Source organism: Strongylocentrotus purpuratus, unplaced genomic scaffold (genome assembly GCF_000002235.5).
Source record: "Strongylocentrotus purpuratus isolate Spur 01 unplaced genomic scaffold, Spur_5.0 spur5_contig_838, whole genome shotgun sequence".
Lineage (NCBI taxonomy): Eukaryota > Metazoa > Echinodermata > Echinoidea > Camarodonta > Strongylocentrotidae > Strongylocentrotus > Strongylocentrotus purpuratus.
The window spans coordinates 1,441,653-1,466,806 of record NW_022145544.1 but is presented as its reverse complement, the minus strand read 5'-3'; the positions used below and the strand labels follow the sequence as shown (position 1 = coordinate 1,466,806).

Sequence of the window (25,154 nt, the reverse complement as noted above, 5' to 3'; positions counted from 1 at the left end):
TTTTATATTATGGAAAAATGTCAATAATAAACACAGAGGCGGCCCTCCGGGGGGGGGGGCTGGGGGCACAGTGCCCCCACTTTTTAAAGCACCCGAAAAGTGCCCCTTTTTACAAAGGAAGAGTGCCCCTTTAACTTTGTAAGAAGTGCTCCTTTTTACATAGGAATAGTGTCCCTTTTACTTTGTCAAGTGCCCCTATTAATTTGTAAAAGTGCCTCTTCCCCTTTTCAAATCTAAAAAGTGCCCCTTTTATTTGGACACATGCCCTTTTTCTTTCGACAAGTTCCCTCTTTCCTTTGCAATAAGTGTCCGTTTTCCATTCTTATAAGTGCCCCTTTTCAGGTATAAGAAGTGCCTCTTTTCACTTTTGATTATTGCCCCCTTCACCTCTGATAATTGCCCTATTCAAATGAGAGGTGCTACTTGTACTTTGACAAGTACCTCTTTTCCTTTGTAATAAGTGCCCCTTCCCCTTTTAATAACTACCCCCATTTTAACTCGGATAAGCGCACCTTATATTTTCACATGTGCCCCTTTTCCTTTTTAATAAGTGCCCCTTTTCCTAATGATAAATGCCCCATTGAAAAAAGAGCCCATTCCCCCTTCTCATAAGTGCCCCTTCTCCTTTTCACTTTAGATAGGTGCCCCTTTAATCTCCGATAAATGCCCCTTTAAAATCTGATCGGTGCCCATTTTCTTTAAGAGGACTTTTTTTTTTTGTCCCGAAATTTGAAAATTTGACCAATCGGCATTCCGTTCCGTTTGGGGGTGGGGGGGGGGGTAAGGTCATCTTTTTTAGGTCATCCAGAAATAATCTGCCAAAATATAATTTAAAAAAAATCAAAAAATCAAAAATCAAAAATCAAAAATTGAAAGGGGGGGGGGGGGTTTCCCCATAAACATACACATTAAAAAAAATGAAGGGGAGGGGGGGGGGCTAACCCCAACCCCCCCCCCCCCCCTCTGCGTACGCGCCTGATATGGGGATGTTCATGTACTTCGCTGTCTGAAACTCTCCCGTTCCTAAAATTTGAGAGCTGCATCAAAATACCCAGATCTTTTCATTATATTTGGGCATCTTGCAGCCTTTCTAAAGTTGACGTTTATTCCAAAATATACTTTAATATATTGTTTTGAGATTTGGGGTATACGTATTTAACGTTCAATAAAATAATAATAATAATAATACATAATATTTGTAAGGCGCCAAATCCACTTGACAAACAAAAGCTCAAGGCGCAGCTTTGCGGCAAAAGATGAAATACATGTAAAATATATACAAACAAATTAATGTGCAATAGGAAAGGTACATGAAAGGTAATGGTAATCAGTTATAGGCTAAATTAAACAGATACTTCTTCAGATTGTTTTTAACACTTCACCAGAACTGCTATTTGTAATCCATCGAGGGAGAGTATTCCATAATGAAGGCCCAGTACTAATTTGTTGTAACCCTAGGAATAACAAGTAAGCCAGAGTTTTGAGAACGTAGCTGGATGGGTACATAAATAAAGAGGTGGTGAGACTTGTATTTAAGAGTAATATATGGGGGCACGTGCCTCCCTGTGCCCCTCCCCCTTGGACCTGTAGCTACGCAACTGAACTTTGTGGGTGACAATAAGGAGAATAGTAAACAAAAATATCCATCCCAGGCCCATTATAATTTTAGGCCAATAAAAGCCGGAGAGGATAACTTCCGCTTGGGTCATTCTGCGCATGCGTGATTGTAGCCCTAAGAAAAGAAGAACATCAAGATCTCAAATAATTGCTGAAGTTTGAGGTAAAGTATTTGCAAATTTAGTACTTTTTCTTCATTTGAAATAAAGGATATTATTCTCCGATGGATTAAGGACAATTTTGTCAAGTGTGATGAGGGATTAGCCCGTTAATTTCCATCGAAATCCAGCCTGTACGGCATTGGCATTCTATATATTGGCCCACGTCTTCTTATTTGTGTAATGTTACTTTTAAGCCAGGGGCCAGGCGCTTGCTCAGTCTCGGACTCGGTGTGTGGTGTTAGTGTAATTGGGTTACTTTTTATAAACGTGTATCATTGCTTTCATTTTTGTTTCATCAATCTTACATTCTATGTATTGAAATCCATTCAATCATGTCAAGATGAAAAAAAAACTGTAATCTTAAGAATGATTTGTATTGTTTTGGAATGGATAAAAAATTATTGAAATAATAATAAAAAAATCAAAAAAATCAATCAGATATATAATTTTTTGGCGCTAGTCTATTATATCCAGAGTTTGAATCGTAACTCTGGCATGGATATACCCTACTAAAACATACCAAAAAATCAACTAAATCTTCACCAATTGTATAAATAATGGTCATGATTGAAAGTCATTATCTTTCTTGCCCCTTTCGTGTCAATTCTCTTATCTTTTTTGGAGTATTTTCCTAAAAACGAAGACATTATGATATACACTTTCACACAGGTTTCAATACAAACTGCTGCACAATTACAATACAATTGCATGCCATACCGCCGAAGGGTTGCGGGCCGCGCTTGCGTGAAGTTAGCGACTATAATCTCAGATCTTCATTAATTCACATTATGACGATAAAGATCATTATTACGGTCGCTAACTACGCGCATGCGTGCCCGCCTGCACACGTTAATACTTGCACACACGCTCTTTTTTTTGTGTGGATGGGGCACGCCCATGTCATCAGAGTAGATAACCATCACACACACACTGTACAACTTGTCAATACATAATAAGTATAGACCAGTTTTTGAAACGCCCCCCCCCCCTCTCAAAAAATGTAATGAAAGCACTTATTACCAATCATGTAAAAGAATATGTTTTTACTTATTGGCGATGATACAAATTTTGCCGGGAAACCACCTACTAATTGATATATTTGGTAGATTATCATATCGATCCGGCTTGGATAGATATGGCGAATGCACTTCTACATACATTTGGGCATATATTTCTGTTTTTTGTGAATTTAGGTAGACGTATTGCCATCTAAACCTCTGAAGGCAATATTTAACAATATTGAATAGATATTTTGCACCAAAGACCCTTTAACCGCAATTTTACCACTACCGGTCTTTATCTTTAATGGGGATTCTTTAGGGAGAAAGATGAATGGTTGTTGTATTACTAAAGTGCTAAGAAGCTCATCTGTACTTCCAGGTACGTGCACCACCTCGTAGGTATTTTATGGGCAAAATCATTTATACCGTGTACACATGAACACATGTAGTACATATATGCGTTAAGTGGTATTTTTATGACTCGTGCACAAGTTGAAGATTGCCCAAGTCAACTCAAGTCTCATCAAGGTCAACTTAAGTTTACTGTATTTCTCTAGGTAAAAAAAATATCCAATAACTGAATGAGAAATGTCCATCTTTTTTTTACCTGCAACATCAATATTATCATGTCCATTGTTCAAACTCTATACCAAATTTTTGTTCTTCCCCTACAGATCTCAAACCAAGCATACCACATGGCCATTCTCATCTACAAGAAGTTTACTGTTCTTCAAAATATGTTAAAGTAATACAAGCGTCCATGCACTAGTGGTTTTGTTACACACAATAGCCAATTAAAGAAGCCGTCCGTCCAGGACAATGGAACAGGCAAATGAAGTGTTGCAGGTTGTCTCGACTGAACCAGGTAGAGGTGGAGAGGAGAGTAAATGGGATGGAGAAAATAGGGATGAACAATGTGAGACAACCATTCAGCAGTGTCCTTTGGAACGTTCTGAGAACAAAGGCAGTGGAGATCCAGTAAGAATACACTTCAGTCAAGGAAGCACTGGAGATCTACCCAATGAAGATATTCCTGGGAATTTTGTGGTTGATGTTGATGTAGTGGGTACAGGAGTGAAAGAAAAGTTGGTGGATTTGAAAGATCACACTTCTCTGGAACCTGGAGGAGTCATTCCTGATGCTTCAGCAGCTGTCATTACAGCTGAGGCAGATGATTGTAAAACCCATCCTGAGGGGGATACTCCACCGATTTCGACTGCTGAAGAAAAGATGACTTCTGAAGAGACAGAGACTCCAAATCCAGGAAAAGTGTCAACTGAACTTGGAGGCTCAGATATTATGTCCCCTATTGAAGCGGTGGTACCATTGGAGAAAGTCAAGGGAGATTCTATTCCCTTATCAAGTGAGGATCAGGAATCTGAAATATCTGTGCAGGAAAGCATGAAACCTGTGGAAGAGTGCAGAGAATCAGCAACACAAAAAGAGGACAACGTAAAGATAGATTTACAACTCGGTGCGGCACTTGTTACCCATTCAATAGTTCAGGATGTCCAAATTGCCAAGAAAGTTGAGAATGAACCCTGCAGAGAAAGCCCAGGAGTTGTCCAGGTAATTGGTACAATTGAGACAGAAGGAGATGGTGTAATGAATGATGGACAGAGAGTAAAATTACCTGAGACGGTCCCTTCATCATCTCAAGAAGCAGGTACATTTAGTGGAAGCCATGTTGTCCCTACATTTGAAGAGTCTGTACCAGTAGTTGATATGTTGATGAAAACTTCAGATGTTGTCAAAATCAGTGATGATTCAGTGACTAGAGTGAATCCTTCCTTATTCATGGACTCTGTGACATTAAGAGAAAAACAATTTGCAGAAGAGAGTGATAAGGAAAATGCTGTTTGCATCCAAGTGGAAAAGGACATTACTGAAAATGTATGTTCCACAGAAAATATGTTAGCTGTTGCTATGCCATCAGCAGAAGAAGCAGGAAGTGATATGACTGAAAAGCCAGTAGAGGATACCATAACTTCTACAGTTGAAGAAGTTAAACAACATGAAGTAGAGCATAGTCATACAGACCTCTCACAGATATTGGCAGTGGATACAGGTGTTGTGGTTGACACGGCAAGAAATGTTCTCGAAAAAGTATCTTCTGAATCTGTCACAAGTACTTCCACAGGAATAGAATGTAAGTCTAATGCGAGTGATGAGACTGCAATGGAAATAAGCATGGAAACTGATCAAATGAGTGAATGTGCTCCAATGGATATCAGTGACAAGTCTGATGATGACATTGGACAAATGCCAGTGGAATCTCCGACCTGTGAGATGAAACCAAACCAGTCATCAACAGAATTGACCAAAAGTGCAATCCACCAGGTACCGAAATCCATTTGCCCACTGATAGAAGAATCAATGGATGTGACTGAGGAGCCAATGGATCTATCGGAGAGTACAGACCAAATATCCAGCAGTGAAATGTCTCCTGAAGAAACAAGGGCCTTATCTAAAGTTTATTGCATAGCCTCACAAGTGTTGGACAAAGATTCTGAAGTACTTGTATCCCATCATCCCTCAAGTGTAACATCTTCAAATATAGGAAAGGCACAAGAAAGCAACACTAGTATCGAGAAGGTAAGCACGCCCATGGAGGAATCAAGGGAAAACCCTGAAGAAATTGAACAGAAGGGTGTTGCTATGGCTGCAGAAATTCAACAACTTCCTGTGGAATCAACAGGAGAGGTAACTAGTGACGTTCAGACAAATTGTGATGAAAAGAGAATAACATTGCAAGTGTCCGACATGGAAATTGATCATCCTATTCAAACTGAAGATGGTCGACCTGGAAGCAAGAAGCCTTCACAAGAACACCAGGCAAGTTCTTCAGTTCTAACAGCAAGTAAAAGTGATTTTGAAAGCCTGGCAAATGAGGAACAATCTTCAGAAGTGCATGAAGTAGATCAGTCCAGCAAACAAGGACAAGAACAAAATGTTGACCCAGTTCGAGCAACCTCTGATACAGTTGAGCAACATTCCCATGATGGTCAAGAGAAAGACATGTCATTACTTGAGTCAAGCAGTGCAGAGGTCAAAACCCCTTCTTGTGATACAACATCAGTTGAACTTGTATCAACTTTGGAAAATGAACAGCCTTTGCAGAAAGATTTGATTGAAGCTTCTCAAAATCAGGAATGTCAATCTTCAAATACAGACTTAGAAAGAGATATTCCTAAAACTGTGGATGAAAATGAGCCTGTGGATCAGACTTCAGTGAACCCTGCAATCAAGCCATCTGCATTTTCAACAGGACAAACAGAACCATCACATCCTCAATATACAAGTGATCTGGAAGATACAGGAACTGTGCTGGAGAGTTCTGCTGACAATAACAATTTGCTAGAAGAGGCGAAACCATCAAGCACATGCAATTCAGAAAATATGAATAATGAATCAACCAGTATGGAATTAGAACATTTGCAAGATGGTGGTCAACTTCGTGTTGAGGACGGTCGCAGATTAGCTGATGAATATGTTGTGGTTGATAATGTTGGTTCAAGTTCTATGATGGATGAGAATGAAATGGATGTACATGCTGACGGGATGCAAAAGGAAAGGGTAATTGATATATCAGATGGTGAGGAGACTGCAGGATGCAGTCAGAATACTGATCATGTATCTAGTAATGGAAGTGCAAATGCGGAAAACAGTGAAGTGCAAGGAACAGAATACAATGTAATTCAAAATTCTACAGCAGATGTCAATGAGTTGGATGAGGAACAAATCATGCCACAAAGCATTGTGGACAAAGGGGAAAAGCTATCTGAAGGAATTGAGAAGGAAGTTTCCAGGAGTGAGGAGTCTATAACTCCAGCCCATGAGGAGATTACTAGTGGAACGTCCCCAACATCAGATGAAAGTCCAATGGATGGAGACACTGGGGTTAAAGTCAGCAGTAGCTCCGAAGCTAACACAGTCTTAAAGGGAATATGTTCAGAGAAAAACCTTCTAAATGAAGTAGAGGAGGAGGAAAACTGTGCAGTTGCTGATACTCCTGTTACAAGTGAAAGTATTCAAGAGAACATTACATCAAAGGGAAGTTGTACATTGACAGTCATTGAAGAAGATTGTAGTGAAAAGTTATTGGGTAGCAATAAAGCCAGTACATCTCAACAAGAAACTGTGAAAGAGAGTATAACAGAAGAGAGCGACACATCTCCATCAAGAAAGAACATCCCTGCTGATGATTCCTGTGAATCTAGTAAAGAAGTTCTAGTAGAATCATCATCTAAAGAAATTTCTGAAAGTAGCACCCAGAGAGAAACTGAAAGGCCAGAAAATACTTTATTTGAGACTGAATGTGATTCGTCTAAGACTACGGATGAAAGCGATGATAGGTTATCTACTGAACATCTTCAGGAAACAGTCACAGTTGGCAGACCAAGAGCTCACAGTTCCAATGTTATTGTGCAGGATGATGAATATATGGACATGGGTAGGAACATGGAGGCTACTGGTGCTACAGACAACGACCACAAATGCAGTGTAGGAATTGAGTCGGTCAGTAACATCCCAGAGGAAACTAAGGACAAAGAGCCTTCACACATATCTTCTGCTGAAGGATTTGATCCTGGTACAGACCTTGAAGAAATAACTGAGGAAGCAGAAGCAAAGACAAGAGGTGAATCTGAATCACAGAGTAGTGACAATGCCTTGGGCGGAACTGAATATGGGAGTTCTGTTGTTTCTTCTGTCAAGGTAGATGATTCTAGGAGTGATACTGCGGTTAAAGAGGATCCACTTGTTTCTACAAGTGACATTGGAATGGAAATATCTGGCACTGATGCTGTTGTAACACCGCATTCCAAAGTGGGAGACATAATTTGTCTTCAGTCAGAAGTTAATCAAACGTCGACCAACATGTCCAAGAAATCGGCCAATGAAGAAATATCTGCTGAACAATCACTGAGTTTAGGACCCAGCGACATTGAGGCAGATACTGAAAAAGTTGTAAAGGGAAAAGAGGATATTCATGACGTAAGTCAGGAAAGAAACACAGAGACTACTGCTGCTGCTGAATTCGCTTCACAGGCCATTGATGAAGTGCCTGACAAGACTAAGGAAGAGTCTAGTGAAGAAATGCCTAGTGGTGTTGCAATGAGTTCAGTACCTCAAAACGTTGATCCAGCTATTGAAGCAAGTGACATAGAGACAGAAAAGATAGATGATATCAATGAGGATAGAGCTGTGGATGTAACCCCCGTGGTTGCTGATCTTACATCACAAGCTGTTACTTCTATCCCTGATGAGACGAGGGAAAAGTCCAGTGAACAGATATCTAATATAGAACCTAGAGACGTTTGTCTAGATGTTGGAGCACCTGATCTAGACCTTGAGTACAGTGATGAAGCAATGGAAGTTGATGAGGAACACGAAACCAAACCATCCACTGAAGAAACAAAGGCGGAAGCATCAGTTTCTGATTCCAGTGTTCTGGTAGCAGCACAAGCAAGTTCTGAGGTACAGAGACATACAGAGTGTACAGAAGAGGAAGAGTCATTATTGGGAGAAAAGTTAAGAGATAGTGGATCAGGTGGTGCACCAGAAGTGGTTGGAAGTGCATCAGAGAGTAAAGACGTGTCAACCACTAATGTCAATGAAGAGCCTATCAAAGAATCTCTAGTGGTTGGAAGCCCAGACAACAGTGTCAATGAGTCAGCAATTATGTCAGATGAACATGCAGATCGCAGGGACACCATGACAGCAGAAAGAGTTTTTGACAAAAATTCTGAAGCCACAGAGGCATTTGATCAAGGTCTAGCAAGGGAAGATCTAGTGGAGGAAGATTTACCTAAGGATTCAGAAAATGTAGAAAACATTCAGGTTGATGAAAATGATGTTTCTGTGAAAAGTCAAGAAGGAGTAACTAACATTAAAGTAACAATAGAGGAAGCATCCTTACATCAACAAAGTAAAGAATTACAACCTTTCCCTGAAACTGTTGTTCAGCTAGAAGATTCTCAGCCGATGACTACTGAAAATGAAATGCCCAGTGTTCCTGCTGAACAGCCTGACAAAAGTGTAGATTCTCAAAGTTCAGTAACAGATACAGCTTCCAATGAAACAGAGGAGGAACAGAAAGTGGATCAAGTGAACACAGAAAAAAAAGATTCAGAGCAAAATGAGAGGGAAGACAATGCTGTCCCCATTGAAGATAGAGTCCAGACGGTTTGTAAAGAAATGGAAGAGGTATCAAAAATCATCTCTGAGAACAGTGACCATCTGGCTGAAAAGATCGATCAGGAGGATATTGAAATACCTGTACTAGAACGTTCTCAGTGTGAAGGAGATTTTCAAGCTCAAGGGTCAAATACAGTCGATAATGAAAGTGAGACTTCAGCTCAGATGGACGCACCAGTCTTGACCATGGCAACCTCGCAAGGAGTTGAGCTTGACGGAAGCACATTGACAGATGATGATACAAAGCAATTAGATGATGCAAGTTCTTCAAATGAAAATGAACCTGGGAATGCATCACCAGAAAGAAAGGATGACAGTCTTCAGGATGAAGGTGAGACTTCAGCACAGATGGAGGCACCAGTCTTGACCCTGGCAACCTCGCAAGGAGTTGAGTTTGACAGGAGCATATTGACAGATGATGATACAAAACAATTAGATAATGCGAGTTCTTCAAATGAAAATGAACCTGGGAATGCATCACAAGAAAGAAAGGTTGGTAGTCTTCAGGATGAAGCTGTTGATATACCTCAAGCAACCAAGCAAGCTGATTCAAATGATGCAAAGGGTGAAGATGCACTTTCAGATCAAGAGGATGGTACTCTAATGATTGACGAAGACTCTCCAGAAGACAACGACATCATCATATTTTATGATTCAAAGGCATGTAAGTATAACAAGGATGTCACAGTGCACGAAGAATCAGCACCCGAAGCAGTTAGTTCTGATGTTAGTGTCAAAGCTGGTCACAGTGCAATCATGGAGAGTACAAACGTGCCAACACAGAAGCCAGGGGATGCAAAAGAAACTGAAATACCTGTTCAATCCTCACCTGTTCAATCCTTACCTGTTCAAGAAAAAGATCCACAGCAAAACCTTGCACAACTGGCAGTGACTGCTCAGCCAGCAGATGAAGCAACTGCCAATATGATATTACAGGAGATATTAAAGATGTCTGAAACTATTGGAGACGGAGTTGTGACAATTCCAGTCACTACTCCGGAAGGTGAAATATTGAAAGTGCCTCTGACTGTAGAGCAGACTGGAATCTCAAGCAGTGTAGATGAGGGGGAGAAAGCCCGGGATGCAGAAGCTCAGGTAGTCTCTGATGATAAGCAAAAAATGGCTTCAGAGGTAGCTCGTACGCCAGAAGTGAATGGAGATGAGGGTCAAACTGAGGATACCTCAGGTCATCACTTGCAAAGCCAAGATAATTTTGATGAGGCAGAGGTGATAGCCCTCGAGTCGGAAGGAAATGAGACAACACCCACTTCTGAAGCCAGAAAAGCCAAAAAGAGGATTTTCTCAAAGACATGCCGTACTGGGAAGTGCTCTTGCAAACACTGCTTGGAAGCAAAGAGAGCAAAGCAAGCTCCAGCTGAAACTACACCTGATGAAATCAGCAAAGCTAAGAGAAAGCCAATGCCTACTAACAAATTCAAGAAACTTGCAATAACTTTTGCCCCAACCGTGAAGAAAGTCAAATGTTCATCATGCATTTTAGTGTTTGAGACTGATCAGGATATGCAAGCTCATTTTGAATCTACCCATGTTAATCAGCCAAAGTTGTGTTCCATTTGCCGACAATCATTCCAAAACGAAGAACTTATGAAGCTGCATGAACTGTCTCATGAGAAGTCTGGCATGTTCCTCTGCCTAGTCTGTGACAAGTCATACAAGAGGAAAGCCGATATTGTACGTCACTATAAATCCCATAGGAATCAAGCTCCAAGTCCCGTTAAGAGGAAAATGTCTTCTGAAATTGTGGTTGTAGATGATCAGGTGGATTCTAAGCCCAGTCAACCTGTTAAAGTTCGAAAACTGACTGCCGCATTCACGGGAGGAGTTGAGAAGGTGAAATGTACAGAAAAGGAGGCAGAGATGAAGGCACATTTGAATTCCGTCCACTCCAAAGGCCCATCTCAAGGCCCCTCTAAAGCCCCCACTAAAGCCCCCATGCTGTGCTCAATCTGTCAACAATCATTCCAGACTGAAGAAGACGTGAAGAAACACGAGTCCAGCCATGAAAAAAATGGTCGTTTTGTATGCCTTGTTTGCGATAAGACCTACAAGAGGAGAGCAGACATTGTGAACCACTATCATACACATAAGCCACAGGTCAAAGTTGAAAGCAGCAGCAGCAGCCAGGAGAAACCAAAGTCATCCACCACGCCTGCAGGTGGTCCTTCCAAAAATAAGCAGCAGACACCGGATAAACCCAAGACGGAACTCTTCTCCTGCAAGTTGTGTGGAAAAGACTTTGTCCATGAGGAGCTACTTGAAGAGCATAAGAAAATTCATACAGGTGAGTTTTAGGTTCTATATGCATGGACTTTACTAGAAACTATTCCAACAAAGCAGATTGTGCAAGATGTTGTGCAAAATACATTCAGAATTGTAAAAAAATAGATAAATCAAAATGGGGAATAAATTTGTTTGTATTACAATGTAACAAAAATCAAATGCAAGCTTTATGACCTAAAAAAGACGATGGTTACAAACTGAAACAAAACACTGCACACACACACACACACTTAAAAAAAATGTACTCTATCAAACATACAGTATCCTCATTTTGGTTGTCTATATAATATATCTTAATTAAAGATTAGTAGAGTAATAGAAATGCCTGTAGTCTATACTTGAGCAATTATATTTGAAGTATTATTCTCAAATTACAGTTGCTCTGATATTGATAATTGATATGGATGCAGCCACCTTGAGAAAAATTTCAACTTATAGGCTTACACTTTATTACTTTTCTGAAGTTCTTTTGAAAAATACATGTAGTTCATTCCTAATTTCTTTGTAAGTTAAAATATAGTATTTATGATTCACTGTACATGTATGTGTATCATGTACACACATTATGCAACGGAACAAGAGCTTTTGACGTGTCATTCTGTAAGGCCTATAAAAAAAAATATGTTGTATTGCCCTTTGCAACCGACCCAAAAATCTTGAAATCTACGGTCGGCTACAAAAAAATTAAAAAATTCCGACCGACCGACCCATGTTTTGGCACGTATAGGGCAATACAACATCTTTTTTTTTTAGGCCTAATGATAATGAATTGATTTAATTTTTAATATGGTACCATTTTCTCCAATTTCTTGATGCTGTGTGCAGGAGCCTTCCCATTCCCTTGCTCCATGTGTGAAAAGGCATTCAAGCAAGCCAACCAGCTCAAGAAGCACGAGCGTGTTCACACCGGTGACAAACCCTACATGTGTCAGTATTGCAATAAGCGTTTCTACAGCAGCAGCAACAAGAGGCGGCATGAACGCACCCATACCGGCTACAAGCCCTACGTCTGCAGGATCTGTGATAAGCCGCTCAGTGAGAAGTGGATCTTGAAGAAACATGAGAAGATGCATCTCAGTATCGGTGGAATCTCGTTTGATGACTGACGAGGCGAGCCTTCAAAGCTGATCTTGAGGTCTGGGGAGTGTTTCACAAAGACTAAGATTGACTTTAAGTTGGACTTAACTATGGCAGGCCGTTCATGTCGCTAGTTCCTCTAACCATTCCTGACATTGGATTTTTAATGGACATAAAAATCCTAGTCACGAATGTACATAGTTCATTGATTGAAGGGAAAAATGATATCTAAAGATCATAGTTGAGAGACCTATGGTGAGAGCCTGCCATAGTTAAGTCCAACTTAAAGTCAATCTTAGTCTTTGTGAAACACTCCCCTGGTAATGGAGTTCTATTCCAAAGGTAACTGGCTTTATAAAGCAGTTCTGAATCCTGTATCATGCAGCAGATCAGAATATCAAAATATGAAAGAATTTATGAAAACCGGCTGAAATGTTATATTCAGTCAAAACACTATACCAATGACTTTTAATAACTAGCATGATCTTGTTATCTTTCATGCTAATTCTTCAGCTATTATCTTCTCTCCTCCAACTCATTTATCACATATATTGAATTGTGTAAGATGAAAACAAATCAGTGGTGGCTTTGTTTGATTCTGTAAGAAATTATTTTCCATCATTACCAGAGCTTTAAGTTATCTTTAAAGGGAGTGAAGCTTAGCAAATACTGGTTAACGCCATCTACGTCTTATTTTGGACAACTGCACGAAAACGAATGGACTTGATTAATGGTAGTCAGCGACTTAATCTCTACATTGTCAGCATTCGCGCATCAGACCGTATAGGTATGTTGCACGCACATGATTGCCGTGGTCGCATTGTCTGTATTGGTATTATACCTGATTGGCCTCGAGTCAGGCCACGGGAAAGACACATAGTCTCGTCAGGCTACACTCCCTTTAAAGTCTATTATGTATGAACTTTCGCAGCTTCCAAGGCAAATTTATTGTCAAGGAAAGTTCTTTGCACCATATGAGCGGGATGGAGATCATTGGATTTGAATGTATACTAAAAAGGAATATCATTTACTTTTATTGTTTACGTACAGGTAGTACAGTTTATATTGTGAGCAGAATGACTCGCTCTCTCAATATTGCTGAACTGAATTATTTATACCCTTGGTAAGTTTGGGGTTTTGGAGTTGTTTTTTCTCTCCATAACTCAAGAATGAATGTTGGAATGGTTGAACTAGGGCCTTTGTTGAATACCTTTAGATGTAAGCTTTAATATGTCACATTCTTAACAAAAAAATATATTGTGACAAATCAATTTTTCACAAACATCAAAAATTACAACCTTGATACGGGTATGAATAATTTAGTTGTTAATTTATATGATACACGCATTGGGTCCTCTATTGCATCTGTCCATATTTATTATTTGAAATGTTTACCCATAATAAGGTAAAATTTTGTGACAACTACATGTAATAAGGTTAATCATAAAAGAATTTTGTTACACATAATGCCACATAAGCTGATTAAGTTAATATAGTTATATGCTCACTTTATCATGATATATTGCGATCAATACCAGATTAAATGTAGGTAGTTATCATGTCCAGGTCTTTAAATGCTCATACAGTGAAATATATACGTGAAACAGTAAATTATGATCTTTACCTTATTGCACTCAAGAGTAGCTGAAGAATGTATTATTTGCTTAAAGCTAAAGACCAGTTATGGTCATGCAATTGCATAGTGAAAGAAACGTTGTGAAATCGATCAAAAAAGGTTGATCATCTAGCATAGATGTACTGCAAGGTTCTGGAATCATCAAAATTATAAGAAATTTGGCCAAGTCTTCATAAAGTTAGAAGCACTGTACACAGAAAGATGTATATGGGACTACACACACGTGCGCGACACGTGCATTTGTATCTCTCAACAGTAGATAGATATACTAATTTACCAAATATATCAATTAGTAGGCGGTTTTCTGTCAAAATTGTTATCGTCATGTAATATTCAAAACATATTCTTTCACATGATTGGTAATAAGAGCTTCCATTTCATTTTTTGAAATTGGGGCGTTTCCAATACTGGTCTTTACCTTTAATGTACACTCCTACTGTAACACTATGGCGGCCTATGTTAATGTCTTGCCTTTATAATAGGTTTAACTTTAAATTTCTGATCATGTCGTGCGAGAATGTTGTCATCCTCTCCCCCATTGCCCACTTGAATTTACATTTTACATTGATACGTACACTGTAGTACATTTGAACTGCACTGATACAGTCAATATTTCTTTTTATTCTTCATGAACTGTATTTGCATGGCTGTAAATTACGGGAAATGGTGCAATTTTATATTGAGGTGTTTGAAAATTTAACACCCTATTGGTCCTCATTTTCTGAATTATTTATCTTCAACGACATGAAGCGGTCACAAATACACAGTCTCATTCTGTGTCATCCTCCAAATATCTCTCTTGTATAGTTTTTACTGTAAAACTTGTACATATAATTATGTTTTTGTTTAAAATCGTTGTTTTGTCATTATTGTAGAATGGTAAATACAGTAAGTAAAATCACGCAAGTTGGTGTATTCCAATCACTTTTAAGTATTACAGAAATACATATCTTTTGTTTTTTCCTGAATGGAAATAGATCATGCCTAATTTACCAATGTTAACAAGTTGGGGGAAATTGATGTATGAGCTATTTTATAATTGGATATGTCTACCATATCTGGAATGTACAAAAGATTTACTCTTGGAAAGCTGATTTCCATAATATGTTAATGATTGGAAACAAGGCCATTTTTTTCCCTCTCGAATGGCTGCATATTTTTGCTATATTTGAGGTTTTAAAACATGTTCCTGCATTGTTATGAATCACTAAACCTGTATTGATACATTTATTCAACATTTATTTCATGCATAATGACATGCATCATTGATAGAAGTTAGCGACTTAAAGATAAAGTTGAGTTCTGGTCATGCGATTGCATTGTGAGAGAAACGTTGTGGAATCAATCAGAAAAGATTGATCTTGTAGCATATAAGTATTGGTGTTTACTGTAAGGTTCTGGAATCATCAAAATTATAAGAATTTGGCCCAGTCTTGGTAAACTTACAAGCACTGTACACAGGAAGATGTACATGTATATAGGACTACACAAACATGTGGCATAAAAAGCTGTTCTGATTTTTATGATGTTATATGCCATATTTAGAAGAGCCATGCTTTTCAGGGAACATTTTTTTATCCGGTGTTCTTCCACACTTGCATAATACCATGATAACGCTCACAAATTATTTTTCATCTCTTCCCAGAACTCAACCTTCTCTTTATAAAGTTTGATGACAATTCACCCAGTAAATATTTTGTTTACAAGACAATCATGAATATAATGAATTAGGTAGTGCATGCTTCATTTGTATATTGTTTTTTTTATATACCGGTACTTGTATTCTCAATTACAACTCGATAGTCTCTCACTCTGGAGCCCATAAACGAGGGTATAGGTTTTTTTGTACATTTCAGGCTTGTAAATGTTTTTTGCATAGTAATATTGATTAGTGCTGTAAACTGTACATATGCCATGTAAAGATGAAATTGTACATTATGCATTGTAATCAAGGTCTTGTACATGACACTATATTTTTATGAAGTGCAGCAAAGTTTCAGTTTCCATTTCCCCCCTTCATTTATGAAATTATTTTCCTTGACTTCTTTTATCTTGAACTGTTTATGAAATGCCCTTTGTTATTTCTTATTCCTATGCCAAATCATGAAAGGAAAATTAATCTTTTTAAAATGCAGAAACAGTATTTTTTTTATAAATATACCAGTTATCATGTACCAAGTTCAAATTCTTCACCACACAAGTTTCATATAAAAAAAAACACTAATTATTATTTAAATCTTATGTACAGTCTAGTGCACCATGTGCCAATAATGGTTTAATTTGTGTTTTGCCACCTAAAAGCCACCATAATGTTCATGTTCAGTATCTCATCAGAAATCAGTTTGGTGTATTAATCCAATATTTCTTATCTCAAATAATATCCAAGTTGATTAAAAATGATGAGGTATATTGATATAAAGTCAACCACCTTGCCACGCATAATGATTTGTCGTCAACTTCGTGTTTATATTTATACCTGTATGATCTCACAACATGAATTGTATTATTCTATAATGAAACGACTCGCTTAGCTTGCAATGTATGTTCAGCATGTGCTCCATAGTGCATTTTAGTTTACTCTACTGCATCTCAATTTCATGTTTCAAAGTGGTGTAGTGATTGAACATATTTTAGGAATAGCAGAAATATGCTTTGTACAGTGTTATGCGTCAATAAAAGCATTTATCAAAACTCGATCACGATTTGATATACATGTATAAATTGTACTTGTTTTATGACACAACTAATAACATAAAGACCTATTCTGCTGAATGGGAGACAGAGTTGAAAGAAGAGATATTGAGAGAGAGAGAGGGAGAGGTACAGCGAGAGAGAGAGAGAGAGAGAAAGACCTAGAGAGAGTTGAAAGAAGAGATATTGAGAGAGAGAGAGAAGAGAAGGGAGAAAGGGAGGAGTGATGAGAGGGAGAGGGAGAAGAAAGCAGGAAAATCAGAGAAGCAGACTGGTGAAAGTTTGAGTTAAATCTGACAAAAATATAAGAAAGTTACACATTTTTGAAAGCTGAAATCATTCTTATGTATGAGTACTTCAAATTGGCTGAAATGGTTATGTCACTGTCACAAAGTTCTGGACTACTTTCCCATTTGTTTCAAGACACAAAATGATTGAAATGTCAATTTTTCAAAATGTATGATTCAGAAGGGTCTTTTCTTTTAAGAGGACCAATAATACGTTATCCATAATTATTTTGAGTAGTGCCCCACGGGAGAAAAATAAGAAAATTATATCATATTTTTGTAAACAACAAATATGAGAGTTGTCCCATGACTACGTCACAATCAACTGACCAAATTGCCAATTTGCATGGATTTAGTGATCTCATGTTTCTAACATTCATTCAATTCCCATGAATTGGCAGTAAATTGCAAGTTAAATGTACTTGTATTTTGGTGCTATTTGCTGGTTTAGACAAAGCCACTCAACATTGTGTTTGACTAAGCTCATAATATTTTTAACTATCTTATTTGATGTGTGTCACAAATTTTATTATACACAGGTTGCAAATCTATGAAATATCATACTAATGTGTAATTTTTGCTACAATGATTATGATTTTCTTCAGTAGGGTATTCCCTGTATTCTTAGAATGTTTTTATCTGTTTTCCTTTCATTGTATGGGAAACTATTACATATAAATATTACATGTGACATAATGACAAACAAAAGGGTTTATTTTTACATTTTCTAATTTAATTTTGCATAATATTCACACAACTTCACTAGATATTATTTACATTTTATCATAAATAACATATACACAACAAATTTTATATCAATCATACATATATGAATGAAAAACTAGGGACCAATTAGTACTGTACCACATACATGTTCATGTATATCTATACAACAACAACAAAAACCATCCAATACGGTTTTTATCAAGATACATCTAAGGCAAGTTGCGAAAGGCAAAGGGTGTTATCGCTTATTTCTCTGTGCCAAAGAGTTGGTTACTGTTGAACCTCTATTCTTATCAGAATGAAAATAAATGTGCTAATGCTCAAGAACATAATGTGCCATAAATACTAAGTGAACTTCATACAATTTATTTTGCAAGCGAATACTGCATTTCAAATACAGACACTATACACATACTGTACATGGTGTGTTTATGTTAATATATAGTAGACTTTTCAAGCAACATATACCTCAACAGTGTAGCAAATTCCTTTTTCCAATACTATAACTCGACTTTCAAATGCAAGTATACTTCAAATAAACTGGAAATTAATTTCACAAAACACTAGCATCACAGAAACAGAAACCAGAAACCAGAACAGCAAATGAACAAATAGACATACGGTAAATGTAAAGTTACTCATAAGTATTTTAATTTTAGTTCTTACTTCAGACATCCTAGTAAGCCATTATTCATTGAGATGAAATTGTTGCCTTTTGATGAGCTTGTGTCATTCAGTAGTATGATTTTTATGTTTAAACTTAAGTTTTGTCCTCAGGCTTGCCTGTTAAAAGACCTATTTTCCTGTAACTCTCAGATACATTGCTACAATACACGTCAAAGTAACCTAGTGCATCAAGTGATTAAGGGTGCATTAAGGGTGTTCATGTTGTTGCCAGTGATTTAGCTTTTTTCCTTTTAAATGTTTTAAAATTTATATAACCGTGTAATCAGTTATTGTTATCAGTTATTGTTAATACATGCTTTTTTCCTTGTAAATATGTTTTTAAGTTACACAACCTTGCCATTTCCTTGTAATAATTTGTGTACATTACCATGTTTTTTTGTTGTTGTAAATGAACTTCTTGATCTCGGTTGGCGGACTCTGGGACCTGCTTGTTTTGGGGGCTCTGATCGATCGTATCCTACCATCTTTTGAATTGCGCAGATCCCTGAAACACGTTGGTCTCTTTGCCAATCCGCTGGGATTGAGATGTCCATCCTCCACAGGGGCCCCACTCACAAGCATTGCTTTTTGGGGTCTCAATTTGGATCATGTTTGTTCGTCATGATTACTATGCCATGTGTTTTTTTAATAAACTGAACTGAACTGAACTGAACCGAATTACTGCATAATGATAACTCTTAAAGCCTATCTGCACTAGTTTGGCCAGGAGGGATTAGACCTCCATGTGTGGTCAATGACAGGTGATTATCCATCAAATCAGCTCTTAATTAACATAAGAAAAAGGGACCAACGAGTACTGCTTAGGCACTGTTTGCTATATAGAGGGTCAAGTAGCTACAAGTAGTGCAGTCCCGCTTAAAGTTGTAAAAAGGAGAATAGAATCCTCGTCAATCTTCTTCATTAACATTGTAAGTTCTCGTGGAATTACTGTACACCAACGACCCGTAGGATATCAGCTGCAAGGGACGAGACTGCTACATCGGCGTGTGAGCTCGCTGTCTGCCTCATACGACCTAATGCCTCTACCAAGATAGCTCCCTCATTGTTCAGCTGCTCTATGTGGTGTGTCTCAGTCGATACCTGGAAATTACATTGGTGAAAGATACATTCACTTGTGAGCTACTTAAATATTTAAAGCTAGATGTAAATGAATGGTATTCTTCCAGTGACGTTTAATGAAAACAATTTTTTTATGTGGAAATAGAGAAGGATGGGGGAAATGAAGCAAGAATGTATTTTGAACATTTGAAATATGGATATATGTACATTGATACAGGAAAATAGAGAGAGAGAGATAGAGTGAGAGGGAAGCCAAATACCGGTAGGCAATTTATATTACCATACTAATGAAAGTGTCTATCAAGGTTTTAAAATATGCCCTTTCTACTAAAATATGTGAAAAATGAATGCCTTATTATTTATGAATTATTTCAAGAGACCCTACATTTACTATAGCAAAACTGCTGCAGGCTTATTATTTCACCGAAGATAAAAGATTAGGGTTGCACAGGGTTGTTGTTCGGATTTCAGGTTAGGGTTAGTATAGTGTTTTATCCAGAATTGAAATGAGGTATTCACTTCGTGTAGGATTCTGACTGTGCATGATCACATATCTTGGAGTACATGGCACAGAACCATATCTTCTGTTTGGAGCAAGAAGGTCATTAACCCCTATACTTTAATACAGAGTCAACGTCCTTTTGGCTCCCGGCCATCAAACTATATTTATAGTATCTTGACTTACCACTCTCTTGATGTATCTGAGAACCAGTTTCTGTCTCTTGGTATCGAAGGTCTGTAGAGCTTTGGCCATGGCTTGGGAGTTATCAGCCGAGAATGAGTTAGGGTATTCCCCTCCATACAGCTGACCAAGCAGTGATAGACACTCACAGGCTGAAGTATGAATCTCTTTATCCTTGTGACAGAGCTGTAGTGACAAAAAAAAAAGAAGAAGATTATTCCATTGATAATGGAAGTCCTAAAGGGATTTGGTACCTTTGTCTCAGATTCTGAAACAAAATCCTGGATTTAGCTCATGCTGCAATGATAATTATAAACCTTTAGGTCAGTCAGGAACCCAATGACTTTTACAAGTCTGATCAAGATTTCAAAAACCATTTTCCTAGCAGTTTTTATTACACAACAGTCTATTGGGGAAATATTACACCATATCACAGACACTGATAACACATAGGGGCATCTCAGATTTAACATTGTTAAATGATGCCTTAAAGTTCTGGTGATGTGCCAGCATTTTGAGAGAAAATCAAAGCTTGCACTAGCAAATTGAAAACAAACTGATGAAAAAGTTGCTGGAAATCACATCCAATGAAGCTGCGATCTATTGCTGGACACATGAGTGAGAGGACTAACTTGATTTTCATATTTTTCTGCCCATAAGATAACTCATCTATTATAGCTATTCTACTACTGAAGTTCTTTGGCAGATATTGTTTTTTTTTGTGGTACTGCATTTTGCTATAACTGTCATATGACTTTGTAATGAGTTATCCTCCTAATTTTAAAGTTACTTTAGTATTTGCAGGTCTATGCCAAAATCCCCATCCATAGTGCTTCCATCATCTAATTACCGGTATTCTCTTCTTATATACATTGAACTACAGTCAAACCTGTCTATAGCGACCGCCCAAGGGAAACACAAAAAGTGGTCTTTGAAGACAGGTTCTTTTAGTACGTGTTTCAATGAGAATCCATTTTCAAGGGAGAAAAAAAATGTGGTCGTTGTAGACAGGTGGTCCTTGTAGACAGGTGGTCACTAAAGCAGGTTTGACTGTATATTGTTTTATTAAACAAAGCCAAATATAGCTATATATTTACATAATTTTCTTGGTCACTTACCAGTCTAATAATGATGAGGCTACCACTGACCACGGGTTTGTTGGCCATCAGTATTCTCTCGGCTCCCTGCGTGTCTGCACTACCACCAGACTTCTTGGCCTGCATAGATTATATGAACAGTACATCATATTCACAAAGTTGGCAGTGTTTCAGGAAACTGTCATTAGTACCAGTTTGCTAACATTCCAAACACATGTTAGTCTTATAATGTGTTTCAACGGGATGTCAATATACAAATACTTGTAGCACTTTCATGCGACCCTTCCCTGGAAAATTAAATCAAAGGGTGCATTTGTTCACTTTTGTCATAAATGCATTTATCTTTCAAGAGAAGTGATTTAAGCACAGCTGTCCTAATTCAAGTGATGGGTCCAGGGTTCTACATGTATGACATATGCTCCAGGGTTAGTTATCCAAACAAATCAAATTCCTAAATTCATCCCTGTACCCAGCACAGCACCTGACCATAACTCAAAACATAAGCCAACCCCCCAAAATAGGCTAACCCTAACTATATATATGACAAGATAAAGCCTGGAGTAAATGTCACTGGAGCGAAATGACAGATCATATCATATCATAATCGTCAGGGCTAACAAGGCATCAAGTTTTGATAATCTTGGAGCCCTGGCCAGTTCTGTTTTAAAAAAAAAATACATTTCTTCATATATGTTTTAAAGGGATTGGGTAACTTTGTTTCAGATTCTGAAACAAAATCCTGGATTTAGCTCATGCTGCAATGATAATTATAAACCGTTAGGTCAGAAATGAATCCAATGACTATTACAAGCCGATCACCTGTCTGATTAGCAAGATATTTATGATATTGGAAATCGAAATTACATTTTTCGTTTTCCTATTAAACAGTTTTTATAATACTACAGTCTATTGGGGAAAATGTGTATGGTATGGTAAAACCGGTCACTCAAAGATTTTCACTTTTTTGAGGCACTTCATGATCATTTTGAAGAGCAATTTTTTTTAGGGCTTCACTGATAACATGTAGGGCCATGCATCTCAGATTTTACATTGTTAAACGATGCCTTTAATGTATACCGATTTTATTATGTATTCAGAACTGAATAAAATAAATTAAATTAAATGAAATGCAATACCTGTAGTACATTCCTGACAATGCATGCGATATGTTTGAGCAGAGTATGGAGGAGGTCCAGGAGACCAATCATGAGTAGAGTCAGTGCCTTGGAGTCCACCTTGGTGTCCTCTGAAGACAGGTACATCCTCTCAACATCCTCAAGTAGGATGCTGATGTGATCCTGGATACCTGTAAAAGCATCAGGGGGGTGTTTCACAAAGATCCTAAGTTGAACTTATCTCTAAGTTGGACTTCAAAATTATGGAAAGCCAATAGCATCTATGAAAATATTTTGTATAAGTTATTTTAAAAGGCATAAAATGTTGATTCAAATCATTCATATTTTCTATTATCATGGGAGATTTCATGTTCTTGATGTGGAATTTATGAAAAGTCTAAAATACTTCACTTTTTGCTTTTGAATATATCTAATATTGTAAGGCTACAAATGGCTCTCCATAAAGTTTAAGTCTAACTTAGAGTTAAGTTCGACATAGAATCTTTGTGAAACACCCCCAGGTCATTTTGAGATGATAACACACAATATATTTGTATGGGAAGTTCTACTTAATGCATTCATATGTTCATTTACTTATTCATATTCATCCATTTTATTCTGAGAGGGTGGGTTGTCATCATTCAAACTGTTTCCCTCAGAGGCCCATAAAAATCATGGATTATAGAATGTGGTTGAACAAATTTCTAAGTAGATAATAAACAATAAGGTTTCACAATTATTTTTAAAAAGCCAACATAAGTATACAGTATTACATGCAATTATTACATTTTCATATAGAGACTTGCAAATAATTTTGTACTCAGAAAATTTGGAAATTGGTTATGGACAAATATATTATCAGCAAACGATAATCATGTTTCTACAGTTTCAGTTCACTTCATACTTTTGGCAACCATTTCTTTTCATTGAACAACTGTTTTCTTTATGCTGAACTACTTCTTTACTTTCATGTTCTTACCTTGGTCATAAAGGCCTTCCATATCTGCATTGGTGTCCGCTACCAAACAGTTTAACACTGAGATAACATAACGTATGGTGCTACTCGTGGGACTGTTCCGATGATCTATCAGCACTTGAAACAGCACCGGCACAAGCTCTAGTTCTTCCATTTTCCTACAAAAGGAAAGAAGAATTTGTTTCCTTATTACTACGATTCAAAAACTTTGAATGTCTCTATTTCTTCTTTGATATACATGTATGCAGTGATTGACTTTTTAAAACAGTACACCACAGATGTCTTGCATATAATGGACCACAGGTTCCAAATTGGAGAATGATCTTCATGACATGGGAAAGTGGCACTTTGCCAGTTTGCTTGAGGAGACAACAAAAATTAGCACTAGTTGAGAATTCAAATTGCCTGAATTGCAACAAGAATGCCTTGTGTCAGGTGTTTTAGGAGAACCAAGACAGTTGGAGCTTACTTTAATATGAAAAAAGCTTTTTAATACCTAGGTGTTCATTTTTCAAAATGACAATGCAGATCGAATCTACATGTCATCAGACTAAAACAGAAACCTGATTCTCTTTGGCTGTTTGCCTGTTCACGTTTGATTGAAAGATATTGAAACAAACTTTAACTTATACATTCTTAACTTTTGCTCCATTCGACCTTAAAATGACTTGGTAACATTGTTGAAGGTTGATGAAAAAAACTGTGTAAATTTTGTATGAAATGTTACTTATTATATTCCTTCTACTGTACTAACCGTCTAACATGCAAAAATCCTAAAATAATTCTCAAACCGCAAAGATATTTATGGTTTTCTTTGAAGGCGACACTGTGCGACACTGTGCGACACCCTCTAACAGTAAATTCTCATAACAACTTTTGAATTTCGCGACCGTTTTTCCATGAAAATAAGACTTAAGGCAGGCTTTTAAAAATCTTTCAACCCTTAAATGTCTGGAATGGCATTAAGAGCCAACTCATTACTTTGTGACAATTTACATTCACCTAAAATGAAATAAATTGTAATAATACAGTTGGGAGAATTAAGGAATCAATCACATAAGTTTTTTCCACTTTTCATCATTTATAATGGTCTGTTTTCACTCAAACTTTCAGATTATCTTTAATGGTACATCTAGCATTGAAGTCACTACTTGAGCACCATTTGCTCTCATCTGAACAATGTTACCAAGTGCCTTTAAAGGTAACTATACCTGATGAAGTCAGGGCTGGTTTCAATCAGAGCTAGAATGAGTTTGAGTCCATAGAGGGGTAGAGGATCAGCATCTAGGAGTAGCTGCTGGAGGCTGGGTAGTATCTGTGAGGTGATGTCTGTCAAGAGCTGAGGGTTCGTGATGGCACCATTCTCAGTCAGGTTATCATGGTTCAAGTATAGACACATGATCTCAGCAAACAGGCGCACGCAGAACATCCGGGTCTCATCTGAAAAATTTCAACAACAACAACAAATAAAATTGTTAAGTTCATGTTTTAAGTATCATGGAAAACTCTTTAAATATCTCAAAAAACATTGAAAGTGTTTGCCAAAGAAATTTCCAGGCAAAATATTTTTACCCAAATTTCAGTACTTTACACTTTCGATGAAAGCCATGATGCTAACTTACATGTATTCCACCTGGAAGACAGCCTGCAGTTTCTGAACTAATTACATTTTATGTTAATTTTCTTGAATTCTGCAAAGAGTGCTTGTAGTACACAATCTAAATACGATTTAAATCAAAGTATCCTTTAAAAAGTGTGTAAATATGATCAAATCACAAACTTTCACTACACATGATTTTTAGGCATATTTTCAACTCTCTGATTCAAAGACTAACTGTGTGTA

General features: G+C 37.4%; 2 protein-coding genes across 2 annotated transcripts in view; one reads left to right on the top strand and one right to left on the bottom strand.

Moving 5' to 3' along the window:
• The first annotated feature begins 1,698 nt into the window (after positions 1-1,698).
• Positions 1,699-14,095, top strand: LOC590715. The gene is made up of 3 exons (XM_790312.5): positions 1,699-1,780; positions 3,454-11,279; positions 12,104-14,095. Exons 2-3 carry the CDS (start codon positions 3,599-3,601, stop codon positions 12,382-12,384), a joined length of 7,962 nt encoding a protein of 2,653 aa, XP_795405.4. The 5' UTR covers positions 1,699-1,780; positions 3,454-3,598; the 3' UTR covers positions 12,385-14,095.
• Positions 14,096-17,684: 3,589 nt separating this feature from the next.
• Positions 17,685-25,154, bottom strand: part of LOC586053 (serine/threonine-protein kinase ULK4) — a 24,537-nt gene continuing 17,067 nt past the window's right edge. Inside the window, exons 22-27 of the mRNA XM_785851.5 lie at positions 24,523-24,751; positions 23,315-23,469; positions 22,357-22,526; positions 21,242-21,340; positions 20,127-20,309; positions 17,685-19,462 (exon numbers count right to left, since the gene is read on the bottom strand). Coding sequence (XP_790944.3) covers positions 19,307-19,462; positions 20,127-20,309; positions 21,242-21,340; positions 22,357-22,526; positions 23,315-23,469; positions 24,523-24,751 — 992 coding nt within the window. The 3' untranslated portion in view covers positions 17,685-19,306. The remainder of the gene's footprint in view (positions 19,463-20,126; positions 20,310-21,241; positions 21,341-22,356; positions 22,527-23,314; positions 23,470-24,522; positions 24,752-25,154) is intronic.

Bases quoted from the DNA above. Each gene is read 5' to 3' on its own strand.
- LOC590715 (XM_790312.5), top strand. From the start codon at position 3,599: ATGGAACAGGCAAATGAAGTGTTGCAGGTTGTCTCGACTGAACCAGGT. The intron at 11,280-12,103 runs GTGAGTTTTAGG...TGCTGTGTGCAG, and splicing joins GCATAAGAAAATTCATACAG to GAGCCTTCCCATTCCCTTGC.